At 44.0% G+C, this 20,274-nt stretch overlaps 1 protein-coding gene across 7 annotated transcripts in view; it reads left to right on the top strand.

Annotated features, from left to right (window-relative positions):
* LOC111852384 (CSC1-like protein 2) overlaps positions 1–18,469 on the top strand; it is a 52,539-nt gene extending 34,070 nt beyond the window's left edge. For all 7 annotated transcript variants that reach the window (XM_072703712.1, XM_072703711.1, XM_072703714.1 and 4 more), the window contains 13 exons: positions 423–556; positions 2,139–2,276; positions 6,357–6,510; positions 7,096–7,202; positions 7,346–7,432; positions 7,696–7,761; positions 8,786–8,948; positions 10,219–10,324; positions 12,398–12,565; positions 13,561–13,676; positions 13,803–13,886; positions 14,269–14,447; positions 14,588–18,469. In XM_072703712.1, the coding sequence (XP_072559813.1) occupies positions 423–556; positions 2,139–2,276; positions 6,357–6,510; positions 7,096–7,202; positions 7,346–7,432; positions 7,696–7,761; positions 8,786–8,948; positions 10,219–10,324; positions 12,398–12,565; positions 13,561–13,676; positions 13,803–13,886; positions 14,269–14,447; positions 14,588–14,684 (1,599 nt within the window). In that variant the 3' untranslated portion in view covers positions 14,685–18,469. The remainder of the gene's footprint in view (positions 1–422; positions 557–2,138; positions 2,277–6,356; positions 6,511–7,095; positions 7,203–7,345; positions 7,433–7,695; positions 7,762–8,785; positions 8,949–10,218; positions 10,325–12,397; positions 12,566–13,560; positions 13,677–13,802; positions 13,887–14,268; positions 14,448–14,587) is intronic.
* The last annotated feature ends 1,805 nt before the right edge of the window (positions 18,470–20,274 follow it).

Genomic DNA, 20,274 nt, shown 5'->3' with positions numbered 1-20,274 from the left:
TCCCCATTGCGTAGGCTAGCCTGCTTCACAAATGAGCGGATCCCTACGAGTCGCTCCTGTGATTCACCCACTCGGCATTACAATATGTTTCACATTTTATTAGTTGATTTATCTAAAAATAAGCAGACTTGTGGAAGTTCAGCAACGTGAAAGTTCTCTCGCTTAACTCGTGCGTGAAAAACAAAAAGTGCGTATGCTAGTGAAGGCTCATTTTTTGGCGTTTTCCAAAGTGTTTGCTGACAGCGGTTGTGGGTCGTTACGAGCAGATGTGCGGAGCTCGTGTCGGGCTTCATTAAAAGTTAGAGCGTCAACACCAGGCCGAGGACGTGCAAGACGGGATTCGCAAGCCAGACGTGGCTTTAAGGGAGGGAAGCGATTTGACAAAGGATATGGAAAGGTGTCTTTTTCTCTTGTGCGGACAGGAGGAGGCTGTGAGCTATTACACCAAGCTGGAGTCGAAGCTGAAGGAGGAGTACAGGAAGGAGAAGGAGAAAGTCAACACGAAACCTCTCGGGATGGCGTTTGTCACTTTCCAGAACGAGGCGATGACTGCAGTGTGAGTCATTCTTCTGTGTGCCTCTTTTCTGTGTGTGTGTGTGTGTGTGTGTGTGTGTGTGTGTGTGTGTGTGTGTGTGCGTGTGTGTGTGTGCATGTGTGCATCTGTAGGGGTGACATTTTGAAAAGTAGAGGACCAAAATAGAAACGTTAATGTCGGCTTTATCAATGGCTTGCAATTTGTGCTCTATTTCATAACTATAATCATGTTTGGAGTGTCACAGTATAATGACAGATACAGTATCAATTCTGCTCTGTGTCTGTGCTCTTCATTGAAAGCAAGTTGTCTTCTTGTGGAAAATTGCACGTGATGCAGCTGAGTAGAATTATTTTCCTGGTGCTGGGAGGATCAGTCTGCTTTATAATGGAAGCGCACTGCTATTGTAATACTGAGTCTATATTGGAGGAACTTCTACAATCAGGTATTAAGAAGTAAAACAGGCCTGTTCAATTTAATAAACACACGTTGTTTGAAAACTGGGTCAGTTACTGAAATGTATTTACATTTGATCGAAATAAGTGGAATCAGTATAGCCAATTTGTCTCCCAAAAAATGTATGAGTAACATTTATTTATGAGTATCATTAAGCAGAAATCGCATTATGAGCAACAAAGTTAAAACATACAAAAGAAAATGCAGTGATTAAAATTCAGAGAAACAAATTCAACAAATCAGAGAAAGTAGTTTTGGTAGGTTTTGATTAGGGCTGCGTGATATTGGAAAAAATTCTAATTTTATTTAGTGATAAATATCAAGATATTTCTGAAGTGAGAAAGGAGTTGAAAACTAACTGAAAACAAACTATAGATGAATAGGACTTCTTATGATCTACCAATAGTGTCTATCGAGTCAGTTGTTGGTGTTGCCAAAAAGCAGTGTTGACAAAGCATTTACTTTTGAAAATACTGTTGAAATGACGAAATTAAAAATTAGAAACTGTCCAACCAAGCTGATTATTGCGATCCTTGTGAATTGACAAATGCATGTGCATAACATGCGATGTTGATATTAACTTGGCACATCATGCAGGTCTAGTTTTGATGATCCTGTGTCCCCGCCCCCCCCCCCCATTTTGGGATGTGTTGTGGTTCCCTGTTAGAATGGGGGCATGTTTCGACCAAACCTGCAGTTGTTGTTATTAACTGCAGGTGACAGACTGAGCCTGTGTCCATGTAATGGATCAGTAACTGGGCACTGGGGCCTTTTTCTGTTTTTATTCTGTTATTGCAGTATTGTCATTTCCCAGGTGCTTGTTAGCTGTAGAATTCTGTGCTGTATAAACATCCTCCTCTCCTGATGCAAGAGGCCAGAGGCAGTTGAAATGCTATTTTCTGTATGGAAACATGCCTTAAATGTTTAATCTGATGGCCTTTAATGCCTTATCCACTGAGAGCAGGGGCTTTTGCCGCGATATCACTCTCTTTTTGGACCTTTAAATACGGAAGGTGAGTGGTCTGTGTGTGATGCAGCATGTGAGTGTGTGTATGCTGATGTGCATTGTGGGGACTGGCTCCAGTCACGCCAGTGTCCCGCCGTGACTGAGGCAGTTTGTCCTCTCTCTCTTTCTCTCTCTCGCTCGCAGAATCCTGAAGGACTTCAATGCCTGCCACTGTCAGGGCTGCAAATGTCGCCACGAGCCCAAGTCGTCTCAGTTCAGCGAAAGCTTGCATATCTACAACTGGAGCGTCTCCTATGCCCCAGACCCACAGAATGTGCGATGGTGAGGCACCCAGTCTTCTCTGTGGCTAATTGCCTTTAATTAAAGGGCTGAGTATCTCCTGATGCACTGAAGCTCCTTAACCGCTTAACCAGCACCTGATCTTTATTTGCCCCAAGTCAGTGTCATACTGTCTGCTGCCTAAATTAATTCATCAATCAGATGTTTACTTTTAGTAACAAGTCATTTTAGTAACAAATATATATATATATATCCAAACCAGTCAGGACAGCTAGATATATTTGGTCTGATTTTAATTACACACTAAATCTTCTGCCACTAATAGGACAGACTCTGATGTTTCAGAGAGAGAACAGACTAATCTCCCATAAGAAGTGTGTAGAAGCAGGTATTCAGGGTGCCCAGAAATGTTGAGTCCCATGAAAACCCCCTTGCCCGTCACTGTCGGGATGGTCAGCTGGCTTAGTTTTGCCCTTGTTGCCATGGAGCCAGAGATAAACGGCCTGTTGGTCATCGAACGAAGAGCATCTTGTCGATACCTCTTACTCAATACTGCTATTTATATCTGGAAAAATCTAGATGGTACACTCCCACAGTTTTAGGTTCTCTCTGGCTACATTTGTTGAATGTGAGGAGCTTAATTGAAATTTCGATAACTGTAAAATGTTTCCTGTGGTAGAAGCCACTAACAGTTATCTTAATTTTCTAATGGAAGTAAAAAAATTTCCAGTGACAGTAATTAGCAGCTTCTTAGAGTGCTCCTACATTATGGTGAAATGCTCTTTTCACTGCACCAAAGAATAATTGGGAAATTGGAGTAGAAACTTGGATAACACTTTACTGTACTTGACAGTGCACAAATAATGTGGTATTATGCTATTATGTGTGTATTACTTAATCACAAACTAAGTCGTAATTACATACTTATCTCATGTTTGTTCATCATTAATGAATTGTGACACATCTTTTACCCCAAGCAGTTACAGTATTTGTTACTATATCTGTTAATTGTGTAAACCTTTGTAAACTACTGAAGGAACAAGTAATGAATAACGTTACATACTGACCTCATGTTTGTTCATCATTAATGAATGGTGACTTTTCTTTTATCTCAAGTACGTACTATATTTGTTCATGATTTGTACGTCAGTAGTAACTGAGTTACTAATAAGTGATTGTGCACCCTCAAGTAAAGTGCTACTGAAACTTGTAATGGGAAATCACTACCTGGGAGATATTATTGATTTCAGCAAGGAGTAAAGCATGCAATACATTTTAATTTAATAATAAAATGTTAAATTGTTTAGCAGAGCACATAAATTCTACTTTTCAAGCTTCCTATACCAGCTGCTCTTCGTGATCTTGGTGTGTATTAATTACATTTAGTGCAATTTTTACATTCTTGTATATATTTCAAAAAAAAAAAAATTCTGCTGTAGCAGGCTGTTACGAAGCACACAATGACTGCTTCAGCTGAGAAGTACAATAGAATGTATTTTTTGGGATGCTTTGCCCGTCTGGTTGATGGAGAAGAATTTGCCTCCAGTCTTTGGCAGATCGCATCGTTCGTATCTCTTGTTGATTAGCTTGGTTGCCTCCAGGTGTGTCAGTGACTTCAAAGTCAACCAACTGAGCTGTACAGTCAAAGTGCTCATGCTTTGAAGCAGCTGCATCCTATAGCTACACTGAGGTTTTTGAGGGCTCATACTGGTTTGTTATGTAGCTGGACTTTCTCAATGAACTGTGGAAGTATATTTGGCCCCTTGAGCAATAATTATATCTGGTTTCCTTCCATGTATATTAATGAGCCTTGATTCACAAAGTGGTTGTGTGTCATTACAACTCTACCTCTTTAAAAACAATACAAGTGTAATGTACAAATGTACAAACAAACCACCATTGGGTAGTTTTGGCCTGTGGACGACGAGATTATTTTTCCATTTTCCCTTGGTACTTGTGCCTTTTATCTGTCATCGGGTTTAGTCTCCCATCATCTCACCAAGAATGACTTCAAGGATTTCTCAATGGATCTGACCCATACGCAAAGCACAAAGGTTCATTGAAATTTACACAACGTACTCCTTTTAGCTATTGGGTTTCCTGGCAAGCTTCATGAAACATCTGTCTTTGGGAATCAACATGGTGTCTTCGCTGGGCCTCGCTTGGCTGAGCCCCACGGTGTACCTCTTTGCTGACTACGCCTGCTCTCCTCAGAATTCCTTTTGCATTCTGAGGACTCCCCGACATCGCCTAATTACGTATGTAACTGGGTCGCTTCGCGGGAAACATCCCCAGCGCGATTGTTAGTTCCCGCCGCGAGCCATTTTTGTTGTCTGTCGGATTTCAGTAGATCAGTCGAGGCAGCTGCTGTAGGCACGTTGGCGGCGGCTGCCTGAGAAGAAGCAGATATCGCCGGACATTCTAACCGGTTTCATATTCGCTCGCGATTTGTATGCACTCGTTCTCGCCCAGAGAAGCCTTCCTGTGTAGATTGTTAAGAAATGTAATGGCTCTGGTTTTATGGTTCTACCGCTGAACTTGGCCTTGGATAGAGGTAATGTTGGGTGACCAGACAATCCCTGTCAGAAAGGACACTTTGAGCTTCAGGTCTTGCAAATTCCTTTAAAACTGAAAAGCTCCTGCGCTTGGCAAAATAGTTCAGTTCTTTTTGTGCTTCAACTGGTGTATTTCCTTGATTGAAAGACTCATCCAGCTGTTTCACATTAACATTAGTGACACATGCATGATTGTAGGAGACTGACCAATCAGCACACAGCAAGAACTCAGTGCTTAAGTGAAATCCAGGTCCTTTTAATTGAAAAGGTAGTTTACAAATCCTGTTACTGTGACCCTAAAAATAGCATGGTTGTGTCAATTGAATGGCAATGCTCAATGTAAGGAGAACAGTTTTTCTGGGGGAATGTTTTGAAGCCTGTAGAGAAACTGTCCGCAGATTGTCTAGTCAATGGAGAGATTCACTCAGGACAAAAAGCCAAGAAGATTGGTGGAGCCACCTGGAGGCTGCTAGTTTGGCCTGTAGTCAGCGATTTCTCCCAGTACCTGACCTTGCTTGACAGCTAATAGCTCAGCATCGGACAGCGTGGCTGGTGAGCCAGACATCGTGGGGACTGAGCTGATATACTGCAGGAGGAGGAACCCGTTTTGCTGTACACTTCCAATTACACACATCCAATCGCAGACACTAATGCAATTACAATAACAGCACTATGGGAAATCATCTCATTATATGAGGTTAGATTGCATGTCAGACTGCAAATGAATTATTTTGCGAGGGAATTCTGGTGAATACTTTCTTCAGGCATTGACATAGTAAATCTCTGTTACAGACAGTTGGTAGTGGATATAGGTGTGTTATTCTTCAAGGCAGGGGTACTTTTTGCTTAATATAGTTAGGGGAAGGATTGGGTTCATGCTGTACACTTTAGAGTAGTGGTGGGCAATATTGCAATATTTTATCATAACCGGATACAATTGTATTCATGATACTCATTTCAGAAGTATCTCAGGGACTACAATTGCATTTAATTTAGTTAAGCATTTTGTCCGATGCAGCATACACATAAGGCATTCCATTCCACAAACATACATGCTGACAGGGAGTGCAGCTAGGCTGAGCGTCCAATGAATGCTCAGGTACAAGTGCACTAACATTATTATTATAACAACAGAACAAACAGGCAAGCATGGATGACGCGATGCCTACTACGACAAAAACTGACTGATGTGAAACAAAAACAATTTCAGTCTGCATAACATCTCAGCGCTGTCTGTATATCTCAGTTCTTTATCAATCATCTTAGTGGCTAAGTCTTGCGAGAATTAATATCTTAATTGATGTTTTTTAATTGGTTATTTAACATTACTACATACATTTAAAAAAATCATGATCTATATTGTGGATTGTGATTCTAACCAAAAATATTGTGATATAACTTTCTGGCCATATCTCTCACCCCTACTTTATAGCACTTTTATATTTTGAATTTATGTTTTTAATGTCATATTGATGTTGGCAGATGGAAGTTGCTTGTTTCTAACCCCGTTCAGGTGACTGCTCAGGCCACTGTACAATGTATGTGTATCTTTTTTCCTTCCTTGTAGGGAGAACTTGTCTCTTGGGGGTGTCTCCTGGTGGGTGCGCTGCTTCATCATCAATTGCATCCTCTTCCTCTTGCTCTTCTTCCTCACCACTCCGGCCATCATCATCAGCACCATGGACAAGTTCAATGTCACCAAGCCAGTGGAGTACCTCAATGTAAGGGGGGGACATCCTTCTGAAGCAGTGTTTACACCCTAAGTGTTATGGAACATTTAGCTACGTACTCATCAACCCCCAAGTCTACCGAAAGCATTTTAGCATGTTCCTGTTAAGCACATTTAGAATATAAATGGTGCACTCCTGAATTTGATTGAGAATATAACTATACTTTCCTGAATTTGAAAACATGACATTCTGACCTTAGATGTGAGAAATGTTCCCATGAAGACAAACTTTCCCACAGCAAAAACCATTGATTTACAGCACAGACCATCTATATCACAGTGTGACTCTACATGGTCCTTGGGGACCCCCTACCAGGAATTGGGGGGGAGCAGAAATGTGGTGTGTCTGCGGGTGTGTCTGCGGGTGTGTCTGCGGGAGTGTCTGCGGGGGTGTCTGCGGGAGTGTCTGCGGGGGTGTCTGCGGGGGTGTCTGCGGGGGTGTCTGCGGGACTGTCTGCGGGACTGTCTGCGGGACTGTCTGCGGGACTGTCTGCGGGAGTGTCTGCGGGGGTGTCTGCGGGTCCCAGAGGACCGGGCTGGGAAACGCGGCTCTAACATGAATCTCATTCCCCCAAAGAACCCCATCATTACGCAGTTCTTCCCCACCCTGCTGCTCTGGGCCTTCTCTGCCCTGCTGCCCACCATCGTCTACTACTCAGCCTTCTTTGAAGCCCATTGGACCAGGTATCTGCATACTCTGTCATGCACTTTTTCGATTTTCACTAAAACTTATGAGACACGAGCTCCCTGTTCGGCTGCGACCGGCTGCCCGAGCCTCCGGGTCTCCCTGCTGCTTCTCAGCTTGCCCCTTTTCCTGTTTGCTTCAGGTCGGGGGAGAACAGGACCACCATGCACAAGTGCTACACGTTTCTCATCTTTATGGTGCTTCTACTTCCTTCCCTTGGACTCAGCAGGTATTTCCGCGGCAACAGGACAAGCCGAGAGCCTAATAAAATAGCCATGGGACTGCGAAGTGGGGGAACGGCGGGTGTAATTACAGAGAGGTGGACTTCGTTGGCGGCAGAAGCACGATGAAAGCATTCTTAGCATTTTAGCCAGTCCCTCAGCTCGCCTCCATGTAGATGTCAGGCTGCTGCCTCAAATATTATGCAGCAATGTTGTTATTATTGGGGAAAACTTGTATAAAACAAAATCTTTGTTTTTACCACCTATGCAGTTTGGATGTTTTCTTCCGCTGGCTTTTCGACAAGAAAATCTTGGTCGATGCCCCAATCAGATTTGAGTAAGTGGTGTCTTTTACTCTGTTTTTCGTTGTTATTTTCTGTGGAGCCTTTTCCTGCAGTATTCTTCTGTTAAGAGTATTCCGAGTGTTTGATTGGGTTTTAATTATAGACCACATGGTCATATATGCTGGTCTGTTTTACCAGGCGATATGTTCTTATTCTTTCTTATGAGTCTGGGGAAACATTTTTCAGTGCAAAGACAAGGAGACATGGAGTTTGTTCCTCTAGCACAGGGGTCTCCAACTCCGGTCCTGGAGAGCTACTATCCAGTAGGTTTTCTGTCCCACTTGGCTTCTGATGAGTCACACCTGCTCCTGGTATTTACCTGAGAACAGGTGTGGCTCATCAGAAGCCAGGTAGGATAGAAAACCTACTGGATAGTAGCTCTCCAGGACCGGAGTTGGAGACCCCTGCTCTAGCATATGAGACAGTAATGTGTTTTTTTGGGGATGTGCTCTTGAAATGAGACTGTTGACATGTGAAATGTGTCTCGAGTTTCCAACACATTCGTTTAAAGGCAACCTAAATTTTAGGTGATAGAGGTTAATTGTTTGAACATTTCAAAAGGTTTGAACATTCCTGCTTTCTTGTCCAGGAACATTTTCTTTCACTCCATTTTCTTTGAAATCCTCCTTTATGTCTCTGTGTCATTTATTTCAAATTCAAGCCCAATAAATAGCAGTTTGCCGTTTGTCAAATTTAAAGCTTGAAACACATGTTGTGTTAGAATAGTATTATATAGAGCATTCAGGATGCATGACAGGTGCTGGGGGGGCATTCCTGTCAAAACAGGCTTTGTAGACTCAGTTTGTTGGTTGTGGGTTGCTGTTACCGTATTTTTAAAAGTGTTGAATTAAATTGTTGAGCGGGTGCATGAGTTTGGTGCTAGCAGACCATGTTGGGGGTGTCATGCTGACATGGGGGCCTCTCAGCACGTCTGCCCCTCGCCCTCCGCACCCCCCATCCTGTACCGCTCGGTCTCCGTCCTCGTCATCCTCTCTCCTGTCCTCTCGCACTCCACAGGTGTGTCTTCCTCCCAGACAACGGCGCCTTCTTCGTGAACTATGTCATCGCCTCGGCGTTCATCGGGAACGCCATGGACCTGCTCCGGATCCCCGGCCTGCTCATGTACATGATCCGGCTGTGCCTGGCTCGCTCGGCCGCGGAGAGGCGCAACGTCAAGCGGGTCAGTATTTTGGGAAAATGCTGGGGGGGGGGAGGAGCCCCTGTGTGGGCAGCCTTGGAGTAGCTGTATATTACAGCAATATTACACACCGATCAGCCGTAACATTGAAACCACTGACAGGTTTAGGGAATAACATCGATTATCTTGTTACAATGGCACCTGTCAAGGGTGTCATTATATATTGGACAAGTGAGCAGTCAGTTCTTTAACATGAGTGTTGGAAGCAGGAAAAATGGGGAAGTGCGAGGATCTGAGCAACTTTAACAAGGGCCAAGTTGTGATGATGACTGGGTCACAGCATCTCCAAAACAGCAGGTCTTCTGGGGTGTTGCCTGTAGGCAGTGGTCAGTACCGAACAAAAGTGCTCCAAGGAAGGCTAACCGGTGAACTTGCACTGGGGTCATGGACGCCCAGGGTTCAATGATGCACGTGGGGAGTGAAGGCTTGCCTGTCTGGTCTGATCTCACAGGAGAGCAATGGAAGAAAGTGGCCCGGTCTGATGAGTGATGTTTTCTGTTGCATCATGTGGGCGGCCGAGTGAATGTGTGTCATTTACTTGGGGAAGATATGGCACCAGGATGCACTATGGTGGGCGTGCCAACAGGGGGGCAGAAGCCAACACAGTTTTTCAGATTTTCCTGCTCAAACACTTCTTAATCGGTTAATTACCAGGTCTAGTAGGTGTGTCTGAGCAGGGAAATCTGCAAACCTGGCCCCCCAGGAGCGGAGCTAGGCCTCCCTGCACTCTAGGAAGCAGGCAGGTGGGTGGAGTCAGTGTCATGTTCTGGGCGATGTCCTGCTGGGAGTCTGTGGGTCCTGGGATTCCTGTGGATGCCACTTTGACACGTACCACCTATTTAAACATTGTTGCAGACCAAGTACGGCCCTTCATGGCAACCGTATTCTCCAGTGGTAGTAGCCTCTATCAGCAAGTCAATGCTCCCTGCCACACTGCAAAGATTATTCCGGAACGGTTTGAGGACCATGATGGAGAGTTCAAGATGTTGATTTGCCTCCAAATGCCCCAGATCACAATCCGATCGTGCATCTGTGGGATGCGCTGGACAGACGATCACAATCCATGGGAGCCCCCCCTTGCAACATCTGGGGTTTAATCTTAAAGAAAAAAGGGAACGACGCAAAAGTATAAAGTCCCTCCTGAGTAATTCCATGAACTTGTTTCAACTTCCATTTGCGTTTGCCAAGGAAGCTGTCTGCCTGTGTCAAAAGTGCGTGAGCTAACAGAGTGTGTCTGTCGTGCCCCCACCAGCACCAAGCTTACGAATTCCAGTTTGGCGCCGCCTACGCCTGGATGATGTCCGTCTTCACCGTCGTCATGACGTACAGCATCACCTGCCCCATCATTGTCCCCTTCGGTGAGTCACCACATCCCTTCTTGCTGGCTCTACCAGCTGCACAGCTGTTATCAATCAATATTTAATTATTTACTTATTTGATGACTAATACTTTCTTATGACTTCTTATTTCTTATTTTTAATTCTTTATTAATTTATATCGTTTGATTTTGTTCTTCGTGTTAATATGATTTTGTTCAGGGTGGCGATTAGCCCTTTGGTTTAGCGTGTTGTGTGAAATCTCCGCTCCCTTGCCCAATAAGATCCTCTCATGCATTCTGAATGCTTATTAAAAATGTAAGAACATAAGAACATAAGAAATTTACAAACGAGAGGAGGCCATTCGGCCCATCAAGCTCGTTTGGGGAGAACTTAACAAATAGCTCAGAGTTGTTAAAATCTTATCTAGCTCTGATTTAAAGGAACCCATGGTTTTAGCTTCCACTACACTAGCAGGAAGACTATTCCATACTCTAACTACACGCTGTGTAAAGAAGTGCTTCCTCAAATTTGTTTTAAAATGTTCTCCCTCTAATTTCCACTTATGGCCACGAGTTCTAGTATTTAGACTAATATTGAAATAGTCATTTGGCTGAAAAGCATCCAGACCCGTTAGAATCTTATAGACCTGAATCATATCCCCCCTTAGTCTCCTTTGCTCAAGGCTAAACAGATTCAGTTCCGCTAACCTCTCTTCATAAGACATTCCTCTAAGACCAGAAATCATTCTCGTAGCTCTTCGTTGCACCTTTTCCTAGGCAGCAATGTCCTTCTTGAGGTATGGTGACCAAACCTGCACACAGTATTCTAGGTGGGGTCTTACCAAGGAATTATATAAGTGTAACATCACCTCCCTTGACTTAAACTCCACACATCTAGAGATATAACCCAACATTCTGTTCGCCTTTTTTTATTGCTTCCCCACACTGGCGAGAGGGGGACATGGAAGCATCAACATACATACCGAGATCTTTCTCGTAATCAGCTACCTTTATTTCAGTGGAACCCATAAAATATCTGTACTTTATATTTCTGCTCCCTGCATGGATTACCTTGCATTTATCTGTGTTAAATTTCATCTGCCATGTATCAGCCCATTCGCTAATTAAATCCAGATCCCGTTGAAGCCTCTCTGCTGCTAGATTAGTATCTGCTACCCCGCCCACCTTGGTGTCGTCTGCAAATTTAACCAGTTTACTGTATGTATTTGTGTCAATATCATTAATGTAAATTAGGAACAATAGAGGTCCTAAAATTGAACCCTGCGGTACCCCACTATGAACGGAGGCCCACTGTGACATTGTGCCTCTAATAACTACTCGCTGCTTCCTGTCAGTTAGCCAGTTTTTGATCCAAGTTGCCACAGTTCCTAAAATCCCTGCAGCTTTAAGCTTTAGCAAGAGACGTTTGTGGGGGACAACATCAAAGGCCTTCTGGAAATCTAAGTAAATCACATCATAGGCCTTTTTGTGATCAATTTCACTTGTAGCTTCCTCAAAGAACTCAAGTAGATTCGTTAAGCAGGATCTACCTCTCCTAAATCCATTTTGGCTATCCTTCATGATGTTATTTGCATCTAGGTAATCTACCATTTTCACTTGAATTATAGCTTCCATTATTTTTCCAGTAATGCTAGTTAAACTGATTGGCCTATAGTTTGCTGGATTACTTCTATCCCCTTTTTTGAATATGGGTGTTATATTAGCATGCTTCCAATCTGATGGTACCACACCCGCAGATAACGATTTCTGGAATATTAAAGTTAAAGGTTGGCTAATAATATCCCTCATCTCTTTTAAGACTATTGGTAAGATGCCATCAGGCCCCTGCGATTTATTTATTTTGAGTTTAGCTAGGCTTAGTATCACATCAACCTCAGTTATACATATATTGGTCATAGACGATGCTGTATGCTGTATGTAGCTGCGTGTTCATCCGTGCTGAACTTACTGCTTGCAGTAGGGAGAAAAATCCCATCGCTGTTAAACTTAAGCAGAGTGTTGAAATAAAAGTCGTGAAGTGCAGCCACGTCCTGCGGCGTTGAAAGGGCGTATAGATGCCTCTTTGAAAGTGTGTCTCCTCGCTTTCTCTCAGGCCTCATGTACATGCTGCTGAAGCACCTGGTGGACAGATACAACATGTACTACGCCTACCTGCCCTCCAAGCTGGACAAGAAGATCCACTCAGGTGCCGTCACCCAGGTGGTGGCCGCGCCCATCCTCTGCCTCTTCTGGTTGCTCTTCTTCTCCACTGTGCGCACAGGTGAGGCAGCTCTACGCTGGATGCGGACTGTGGGGGGGGTTCGAGTGAATTGATTGGCGTTTTCACAAGTTTATCCTTTTTAATTTTTTCCCGGATGTGAACAGAATATGTGAACGTATTTAAAATGTATAGTTCATTTTTAGAAATGAATCAAGCCCTCAGCAAGACCCCCAGCCTGGGGCCTGGTGCAATACTGGCCATAGACCGGTACTGGTCTGTGGGCTCGGGGTTGGGAATCAGCGCTGTAACTCATTCATCTACCTTTCTCTTGGCTTATGAGTCTGGCCAGCAGATGAAATTGTTGTGGCCTTGAGGTTTAAGTGTCGTCCACCTTTGCTAATAATCACTAACATTTCAGGTCCAGAAAGTAAAATTCCAGACCAAGATTTTGTTTCAACCAGTGAGTTGAGTGTTAGGAGTCACAGAGTACTCAACTGGCAGGTTGAAACAAAATCTTGGTCTAGAATTTTACTTTCTGGACCTGAAATGTCCATCTCTGATTATGAATAATCGTTTTGAAATCCCTTCCAAGCTGCTCAGCCAAACCCACAGAAGCTCCTTTTTTGATCAGCAATCTGATCCAGAGCATGTGAGCGGAGCGGAGCGGAGCGTGAGCAAGGAGCGGAGCGGGCGGAATTTGGTCAGGGTGCGGAGCGGTTTTCTAATTAAGGCTGGAGCGGTCGCTCTGTCTCGCTCCAGTTTCGCTCTGATACCGCTCTGATACCGCTCACACTACGATTCTGAGACGTGCCCAAATCTACCCAGAATTCATCTGGGTAGACCGCCCACGGTCATCTGGAATGATCTCACTCTTGCACATCTGTATTTGAATCAGCTCATACTCTGAACTGATCCTGAACTTGACCTGATACATTTGCTTATTTAGTGAACATTTATTTATTATTATTTTTATTATTCATTGTTTGGTCCTGGTTCAGAGGATTTTCTTTGTGAAAACCAACCTTTAATGTGTGGTTTTCTTTTTTTTTTAATAGGCTTTGTGACCCCAACAACCATGTTCACGTTGGTGGTCCTCATCATCACCATCGTGGTCTGTCTCTCCCACATCTGCTTCGGGCATTTCAAGTACCTCAGTGCCCACAACTACAAGGTATGGGTTCTTGTTCTCTGGGTCACTGTTCTTCAGGTACAGGTTACTGTATCCCACCTTCAGGGGGTGCTGTTGTCCCATCTACGCTTCCAGTGGCTCAGTGATTCTTACCTCCTCTTCTTCCAGATTGACACCAAGGATACTGATGCAGATGGGGTGGAGAATGGCCGTCCGGCTCGCTCCACCACCTCTCCTACCAACAAGGCAGCAGTAAGTGGAATCTTGTCTCATCCGTGGGACATCAAGCAGTGTCATTCTAGGCTTGTGCCCAGTACCTGAGTGTGTCGGGTCACATGACCAGAGAGCAGCCTCCAGTTGCACAGCTGAACATCCTGTATGTCCTGGTCATGCACTGAATTAAATTAGCAGAGAGGATTGTAAAAATAAGCAATACATGGGTATCATATTTCAGTTGTGTGATGTGACAGCCTTCACAAGGACCTTTAAACCCATTTTAAATATTCTTCTGGGGAGCAGTTATGCTAAATCCCAGGCTAGAATTTGTGTCAGTACTTATGTGGTTTAAAAACATCTACGTGACCGACGATTTTTATTTTATTCTTTCTTTCTTCACCCCTCCCCCTTCCCCCAGCAAATGTATATCGCCCAGGTTCTGCAGGATCCAGGATCAGAGGAAACGGGAACCGGAAGCGGGGAGGAGGACGGCCAGGGGTCCTCGCAGGACGAGGAGATGATCAACACGAGGAACAGTATTAACGAAGCGGACTTCCAGTCGGGAGAGGACAGCCTTATAGCCAATGAAGTCCACCCGTAAGAGCGCCGCTGCGGAGATCGAGAGGCCGAGGAAGGGGGAGGAAGCTGGGGAGGAAGCTGGGGAGGGAGGGGGGGCGGGCAAGACGAGATCCACAGAGGCAACTGGGCTGATCACCCAAACCCACTGCTCCCTTCAGATTCCGGGACCATCCCACCATGGAGGTCATCCCCATGAAACCCACTGCTCCCTTCAGATTCCAGGCCCACCCCTCCAATGGGGCCGTCCTCCGCTGAGCTTGGGGTCACCCCCCCCTCCCCCCGCCAGCGAGAGCGTGCGGCCGAACCAGCGCCAGCTTGGTGTTCTCCGCTCCTCGGATAAGGACTGGAATGGCAGCCTGATGCACAGCCTCTCTCATCTGATCCAAATACTTTACCTTCGGCCCCCATCCTGTGTATTCCCGCCTCACTTTAACACCACTAATCCCTAGAATGTGAACGGTGTCTCGCTGTTTGTCTCGTTTGTGCTGCACACGCCCCTCAGCCTGTACACAGGAGAGGCAGGAGCCGGCTGCTAACCTGGGACCCCCCCTTTACACCCTCATGCCCCTCGTAAGGAGTAACTGTGACAGGCTGCATGTTTAGTCCTGTGGGTGGTCTGTCTTTGAAGCACCAGAACTGCCACAGTGTAGCACTGCTTGGGGGGGTGGGGGGGGTGCTTGGTGTGTTCGTTTTTTTTTTTATAGCTTTGGTGCACTAAATGTGCTCAATTCTTCAGTTCTGCAGCGACCTGCAGAGGCGGTCATGTGACCCTCCCATTCAGCGATGATGCGCTGATGTTCAGCCGCCCTGGGAATTAAGGGTGACCTCTTCATGCATGTCAGAACCATTTTACTCCGATTCCTTTCATCAAATTATATTTCCATGTTAATTTAACTTTATGTACTAGCTAACTTCGTATTAATTGCTTATTCTAATGGCCAGCGAGATCTTCAGATCTTTTCTCTTTTTTTTATTACGTACATTTTAAAAATGTACAGTCTAAAGATTAGTGCAATGTTTTTAGACCTCCGGCGGTTTAAATAATCGTTGATTGATGGAAATTGTGTGACTCATTCCGCCCCAAATAAATATTAATGAAGAAGGTCATTGTCGCTTAGCTGCGTGGGACTCTAGGGGTCAGCGACCTCAGACTTCCTGAAGATACGGCCCTTGATCGCTTGAGCCATAGGGATTCGATCCACTAGGGAGGTGTTTTTAAAAATGGCCTAGTGACATGCGAAAGTCATCATGACCATGAAGCATTTTGCTGGTCTTTTCATTTGGATATTAATACATACTGATTGCATACTGAATACATACTGATATACTTTCAGTTTTTTCACCTGTGCTGGCTTAACTGTATGTAGCCATGTATATAGCTATAGATTTTGTGCTTGAATTTGTTTAGAAAAACAAATATTGTACCATATTTTGTACAATATTATTGTACAATATTTTATGGCATTTTGTGTGCATTTTTCAGCAATAGCTCAATGTGCAAAGGATGTACTGAAAGTGTGCTGTTTTAACCGATCCAGCTGTGTAGGGCACAGCAATGCTGGAAAGGTGAAGAAGCGCCACTGTTTTTGATGAAAAAAGCCGGATGCGTTCGTGCTGGTGGAGGCCGAGTGTTTGGCAGCAAAGAGCAATATGTAGAGAATGAAATTTGAATAGTCTGCTTATCGCTTTATAGCAGTGTTTCCTGATACAGTTCTTGGGGGCCCTTTTGCTCACTTTGAGCTCCCAGCCAAACAGCACACATTTTTGCTCCCTCCCAGCCAAACAGCACACATTTTTGCTCCCTCCCAGCTCCAAAACGTGGCCTGTCTGCGGGTCCCCGAGGACCGGGTTCGGAAGCACTGCTTTGTGGTGATTCTCCAAACGCACAATTGGAGTGAACAAAATGTTAATTCCTTCATGTCCCGGTTATCTTGTGACACTGAAACATAACTTATTTTGAATCTGGATTCGGTTAACAAGTAAGTCAGATATCTTTGTACTACTAAATACTATGATGGGATCACCTCTGCACCAATTACCTGCAAGTATTTTCTTTCTGCAGCTGTCTGGACAATGGGAACCATCTGCTTTGGTCACCATGCTGTGTGTCCTCGCAGTGTAATTCAGTGCAATTCACTCAAGGATCGTGCACTGAGTTTGATACACTTGACATTTTGGTTTCTCAGAACATTTGTACAGAATTCCCGTGAATAAATCAATGTTACTTAGACCTGAGCCCCAAACCACGAAGATGAATGCAAGCTCCGAACATCACCTCGTAATTGACTGACTTCAGTAACTATTTAGCAGAGGTGGGTAATTCAGCTCCACAGAGTAAAAGTCCAGACCAGGATTTTGTTTCAACCAACCAGTGGAGTATAAAGAGTCACAGTCACTGAGTACTCAGCTGGACTTGTACTCTCTGGACCTGAACTATCCACCTCTGTTATTTAGATACTTTAACATCTGATCTGGAGGTTAAAGTGTCATTAGCAGGTGCTACATGAAATATATTCTTAAAAATCTGCAGCCTTTAAGGTGTGGTGTTGGAAAACTTGTACAATAGAATTGTTCTTTTTTAAGTATAGCTCTTTCTAAAGTAGTGGTAGATGAAATATAGCATATCTTGAAAATCTTGTGATGCACAGGAGAAATGATGTTGATACGCAGTATCAATGAAGAGCTGTGCTTCTGATTGGCCCGTCTTTGGTGTGCAGCGTGTCTATGGTAAATCTTTGAATTTCTATGTCCTTCAAAGAGCAGTGGTAGAAACGCAATTTTAGACATAGTAGTTTTGCTAAAACCTTCGCTTAAGTTAATATCCGGCTTGTACGACACATCAGTCGAGTGACTGTTGCTGTCTGCTGGGACATAGATATTTGAAATACCGTACAGATAGCGGACTAGAACACTGTGGCGGATATGCACTTATAGCAAATGGCCGCTAGAGGTCTCTGTGTACATTTTTTTAGTTCTTCAATTCTGGAATGGAGACTCATTAGAAAGGGAAAATGAAAGAATGCAATATACACAAAAGACGGACTGAGTGAAAGAAAACTGTTTTGTAAGGTGATATAACTTGAAAAAAAAAGAACTGACTCAGGTTTTCTTTTCTTTAAATAGTACTTTATTTATGCTTTTGATTATTTTTGTCAGGTTTGATGTGCAACTTGTTTAACCATTCACATTTGTGAATGTTTCAACTTCATATATTACCATTATATATAAATTTTATTGTGTGGCTTTTATACTTTTACATTTTGTCTTTGTTTTAGGTTTCATCAAGTTTAAGTTTCAAAGCAAAAAATGTGATTGATATGTTTTTACCCCTAAACACTCCTTGTGTCTAACAAATTTGTGGGTCAAAGGAGATGATAATAATTCTGAGAAGCACATGCCACAGAGGTCTGGCCCAAAGACTTCTGGAAAACTGAGCACAAAGCAAACTCTTTATTCACGTGTTTTTGAAGATATAAGGCACTCGGCATTGATGGTGTCCAGGGGAGACCTAATGATTTCCCTCATAGCATGTTTGTTTCATGTAAATGTTTTTCTTTTCTTTTCTTTTTTGACATTTTTCCTTATTATGGGGATGAAGTTCAAGTAAAGATTGTGGAAGCTTGTGATTGGCTTGTATGACATTGGCTTGATGAATCAATACCAATAGAGACATGCATATAAAATATTTTTGTAAATAGCCTTCAGTAACTCCACCATCATGGTAGTTATGATAATGTGGAGTCGAACACTTATGTACAGTTTATGTAAGTGATTACTGGGAGGGTGGGGGGGGGGGGGGGGTAAAATAATATGTACAGTAGACTGTTTGGGTTTTTTATTGTACTGGTCATTAACTGAATTCCCCTGCCATAAAAATACTAGTGTTTAGGTTAGTGTTTAACAGGACCATTCTGTCGTCTTGGGCTGTCATTTTTTTACATTTTATTTTTAACTTGGGTCAGAAGGCTGTCTGTATAGTGAAAAACTTGTCAATCTCTCTCCCCCCCCCCAATAAAAACTTAGAATGGTTCTTGATCTTCTTGATGTGTCCTTTGTGTCTTCTTTCAGTCTGCTCTCGTGTTTAGAGCTGGCTGGCTGGTCTGCATGGTCTCCCCATGAAGGGCTCATGTCCCATTCGGGGTGTCCCTGGTTTATGTGCTGCACTTCCTGAGACAAAAGTGTGTGCAGGGATGTTTGGAGCCCAGTAAAGTCTGGCTTCAGTTTTCTAAGATCTCTAGTCTTCGTGCCATTTGGTGAAGAATTTCACCAAGGAAATGCCTGAACCAATGTCCACACTGAACATACTTTAATTTTCCCAATGTCTTGACAACAAAATTATCATGCACACCCATTTAATTCATTAGTGTAATTCAGAAATGGCATCTTGGGGAAAATGTATATCAATGTAATTTCGTAGAAATATTCATATGTCAGAATTATTTTTCTGTAAAATTCAAAATCTTCAAATTTACTCAGGAAAAAAGACCTTTGAGGGTACAATTACTTGCCACTGGGGCTGTACCCTCAAGGGTCTGCCAATTGTACCCTAGCTGCAGGTAAATGTACCTTTTAAGGTACAGAAATGGACTGCGAGGAGCATTTTTTGTACCATGGGGCGTACATTAATGTCATTTGCACCTTGGGGAACAAAACAGTACCAAGGATGTTCCCTTTTTTCTGAGAGTGAAATAGTTTAAAAATAAGTAACTTAATAGTCTATGAAGATGCTTTTTAAACTCATCATCTTCTCCAGTTTTGCGGACAAGTGCTGGTCCTCATCTTTGGCACCGCAATGTCTTGGCTCTTATTCTGGTCGAAGGGTTTGCCAGCTGAGGCATCTAGCCAAATCTTTCATCTGGCTTGTTGTCTGGTGTACAGTCCGTCCTGATGTTCTTCACTCATTCAAACACCCAGGCCTCAAAATCCCCATTTCTGTGCAACTGCTCAAGTACACAGAAAGAACAGAGAATCTGTTGTGGTACTGGTTTGGTAGTGTGTACATCTCCAGCTAGTCTGTAAAGTAGTCCTGGGTGTGAACACGCGAACGCTCCAGTGCCCTGCCGTGCAGGTCCTGCTTGATATCGCAGTTCACTGTTTGAGAGGCCACTGTGATGTTTTCTACAGCACAGCTGTCACAACTGGACTGTAACCCAGCCCACAGAGACCCCCCAGACAGTCCACATTTTTGCTCCCTCCCACCTCCTGGTGTGGACAGTCTGTGGGACCCCAAGGACCAGGCTGGGAAACGATGATAGATACGGGGCTCCCCCCAGCTCGGGCAAACCCCCATAGCTAGTGAAATTCTCTAGCCAAACTCAGATCTGCCAGATGGCTGCCCCATTTCCCCCCCCCCCCTCCAGGAGAGCACAGAGCTCCAGACTGTCCCACTGTGGCCTTTAGCCTGAATGCCAGAATGAGGGCAGATTGCTTCATCCACCACTATACAACACGGGTATCAGATCCTCTACTACAGTCTGCTGGGATGGAGACTGTCACTCATCCCAGAGTAGGCAAAACCAGACCGAGGAGACATTGGTAGCCAGTGGGATCTTCTACTTGTATATATATTTTGGACTGGCTCCATCCTGCCGGCTCTGAAGCACTGAAATAAAATAATGTTCTGGCCCAGATGAAGATAACGAGTCACCCTGGAGATAGGCCTGCTCCTCAGCTAGCTGTCACCGCCTGTGATGACTTCAACAGATCACCTCAAGGCTGCTGTTGTGTTTTCCTTGCTAGGTTAACTTGCCATTGTGTGTGATCCAAGGATGTTTAAGTCCTAGACAGGGGACACCAGGCATACAGACCAGCTGCCCTTGTGTGCAATGCACCTCTGCGCTTGGTC

Source organism: Paramormyrops kingsleyae, chromosome 20, assembly GCF_048594095.1.
Source record: "Paramormyrops kingsleyae isolate MSU_618 chromosome 20, PKINGS_0.4, whole genome shotgun sequence".
In the NCBI taxonomy this organism is placed as follows: domain Eukaryota; kingdom Metazoa; phylum Chordata; class Actinopteri; order Osteoglossiformes; family Mormyridae; genus Paramormyrops; species Paramormyrops kingsleyae.
Note: the sequence above shows the minus strand (reverse complement) of the source record. Positions and strands in the feature narration are given on the sequence as shown.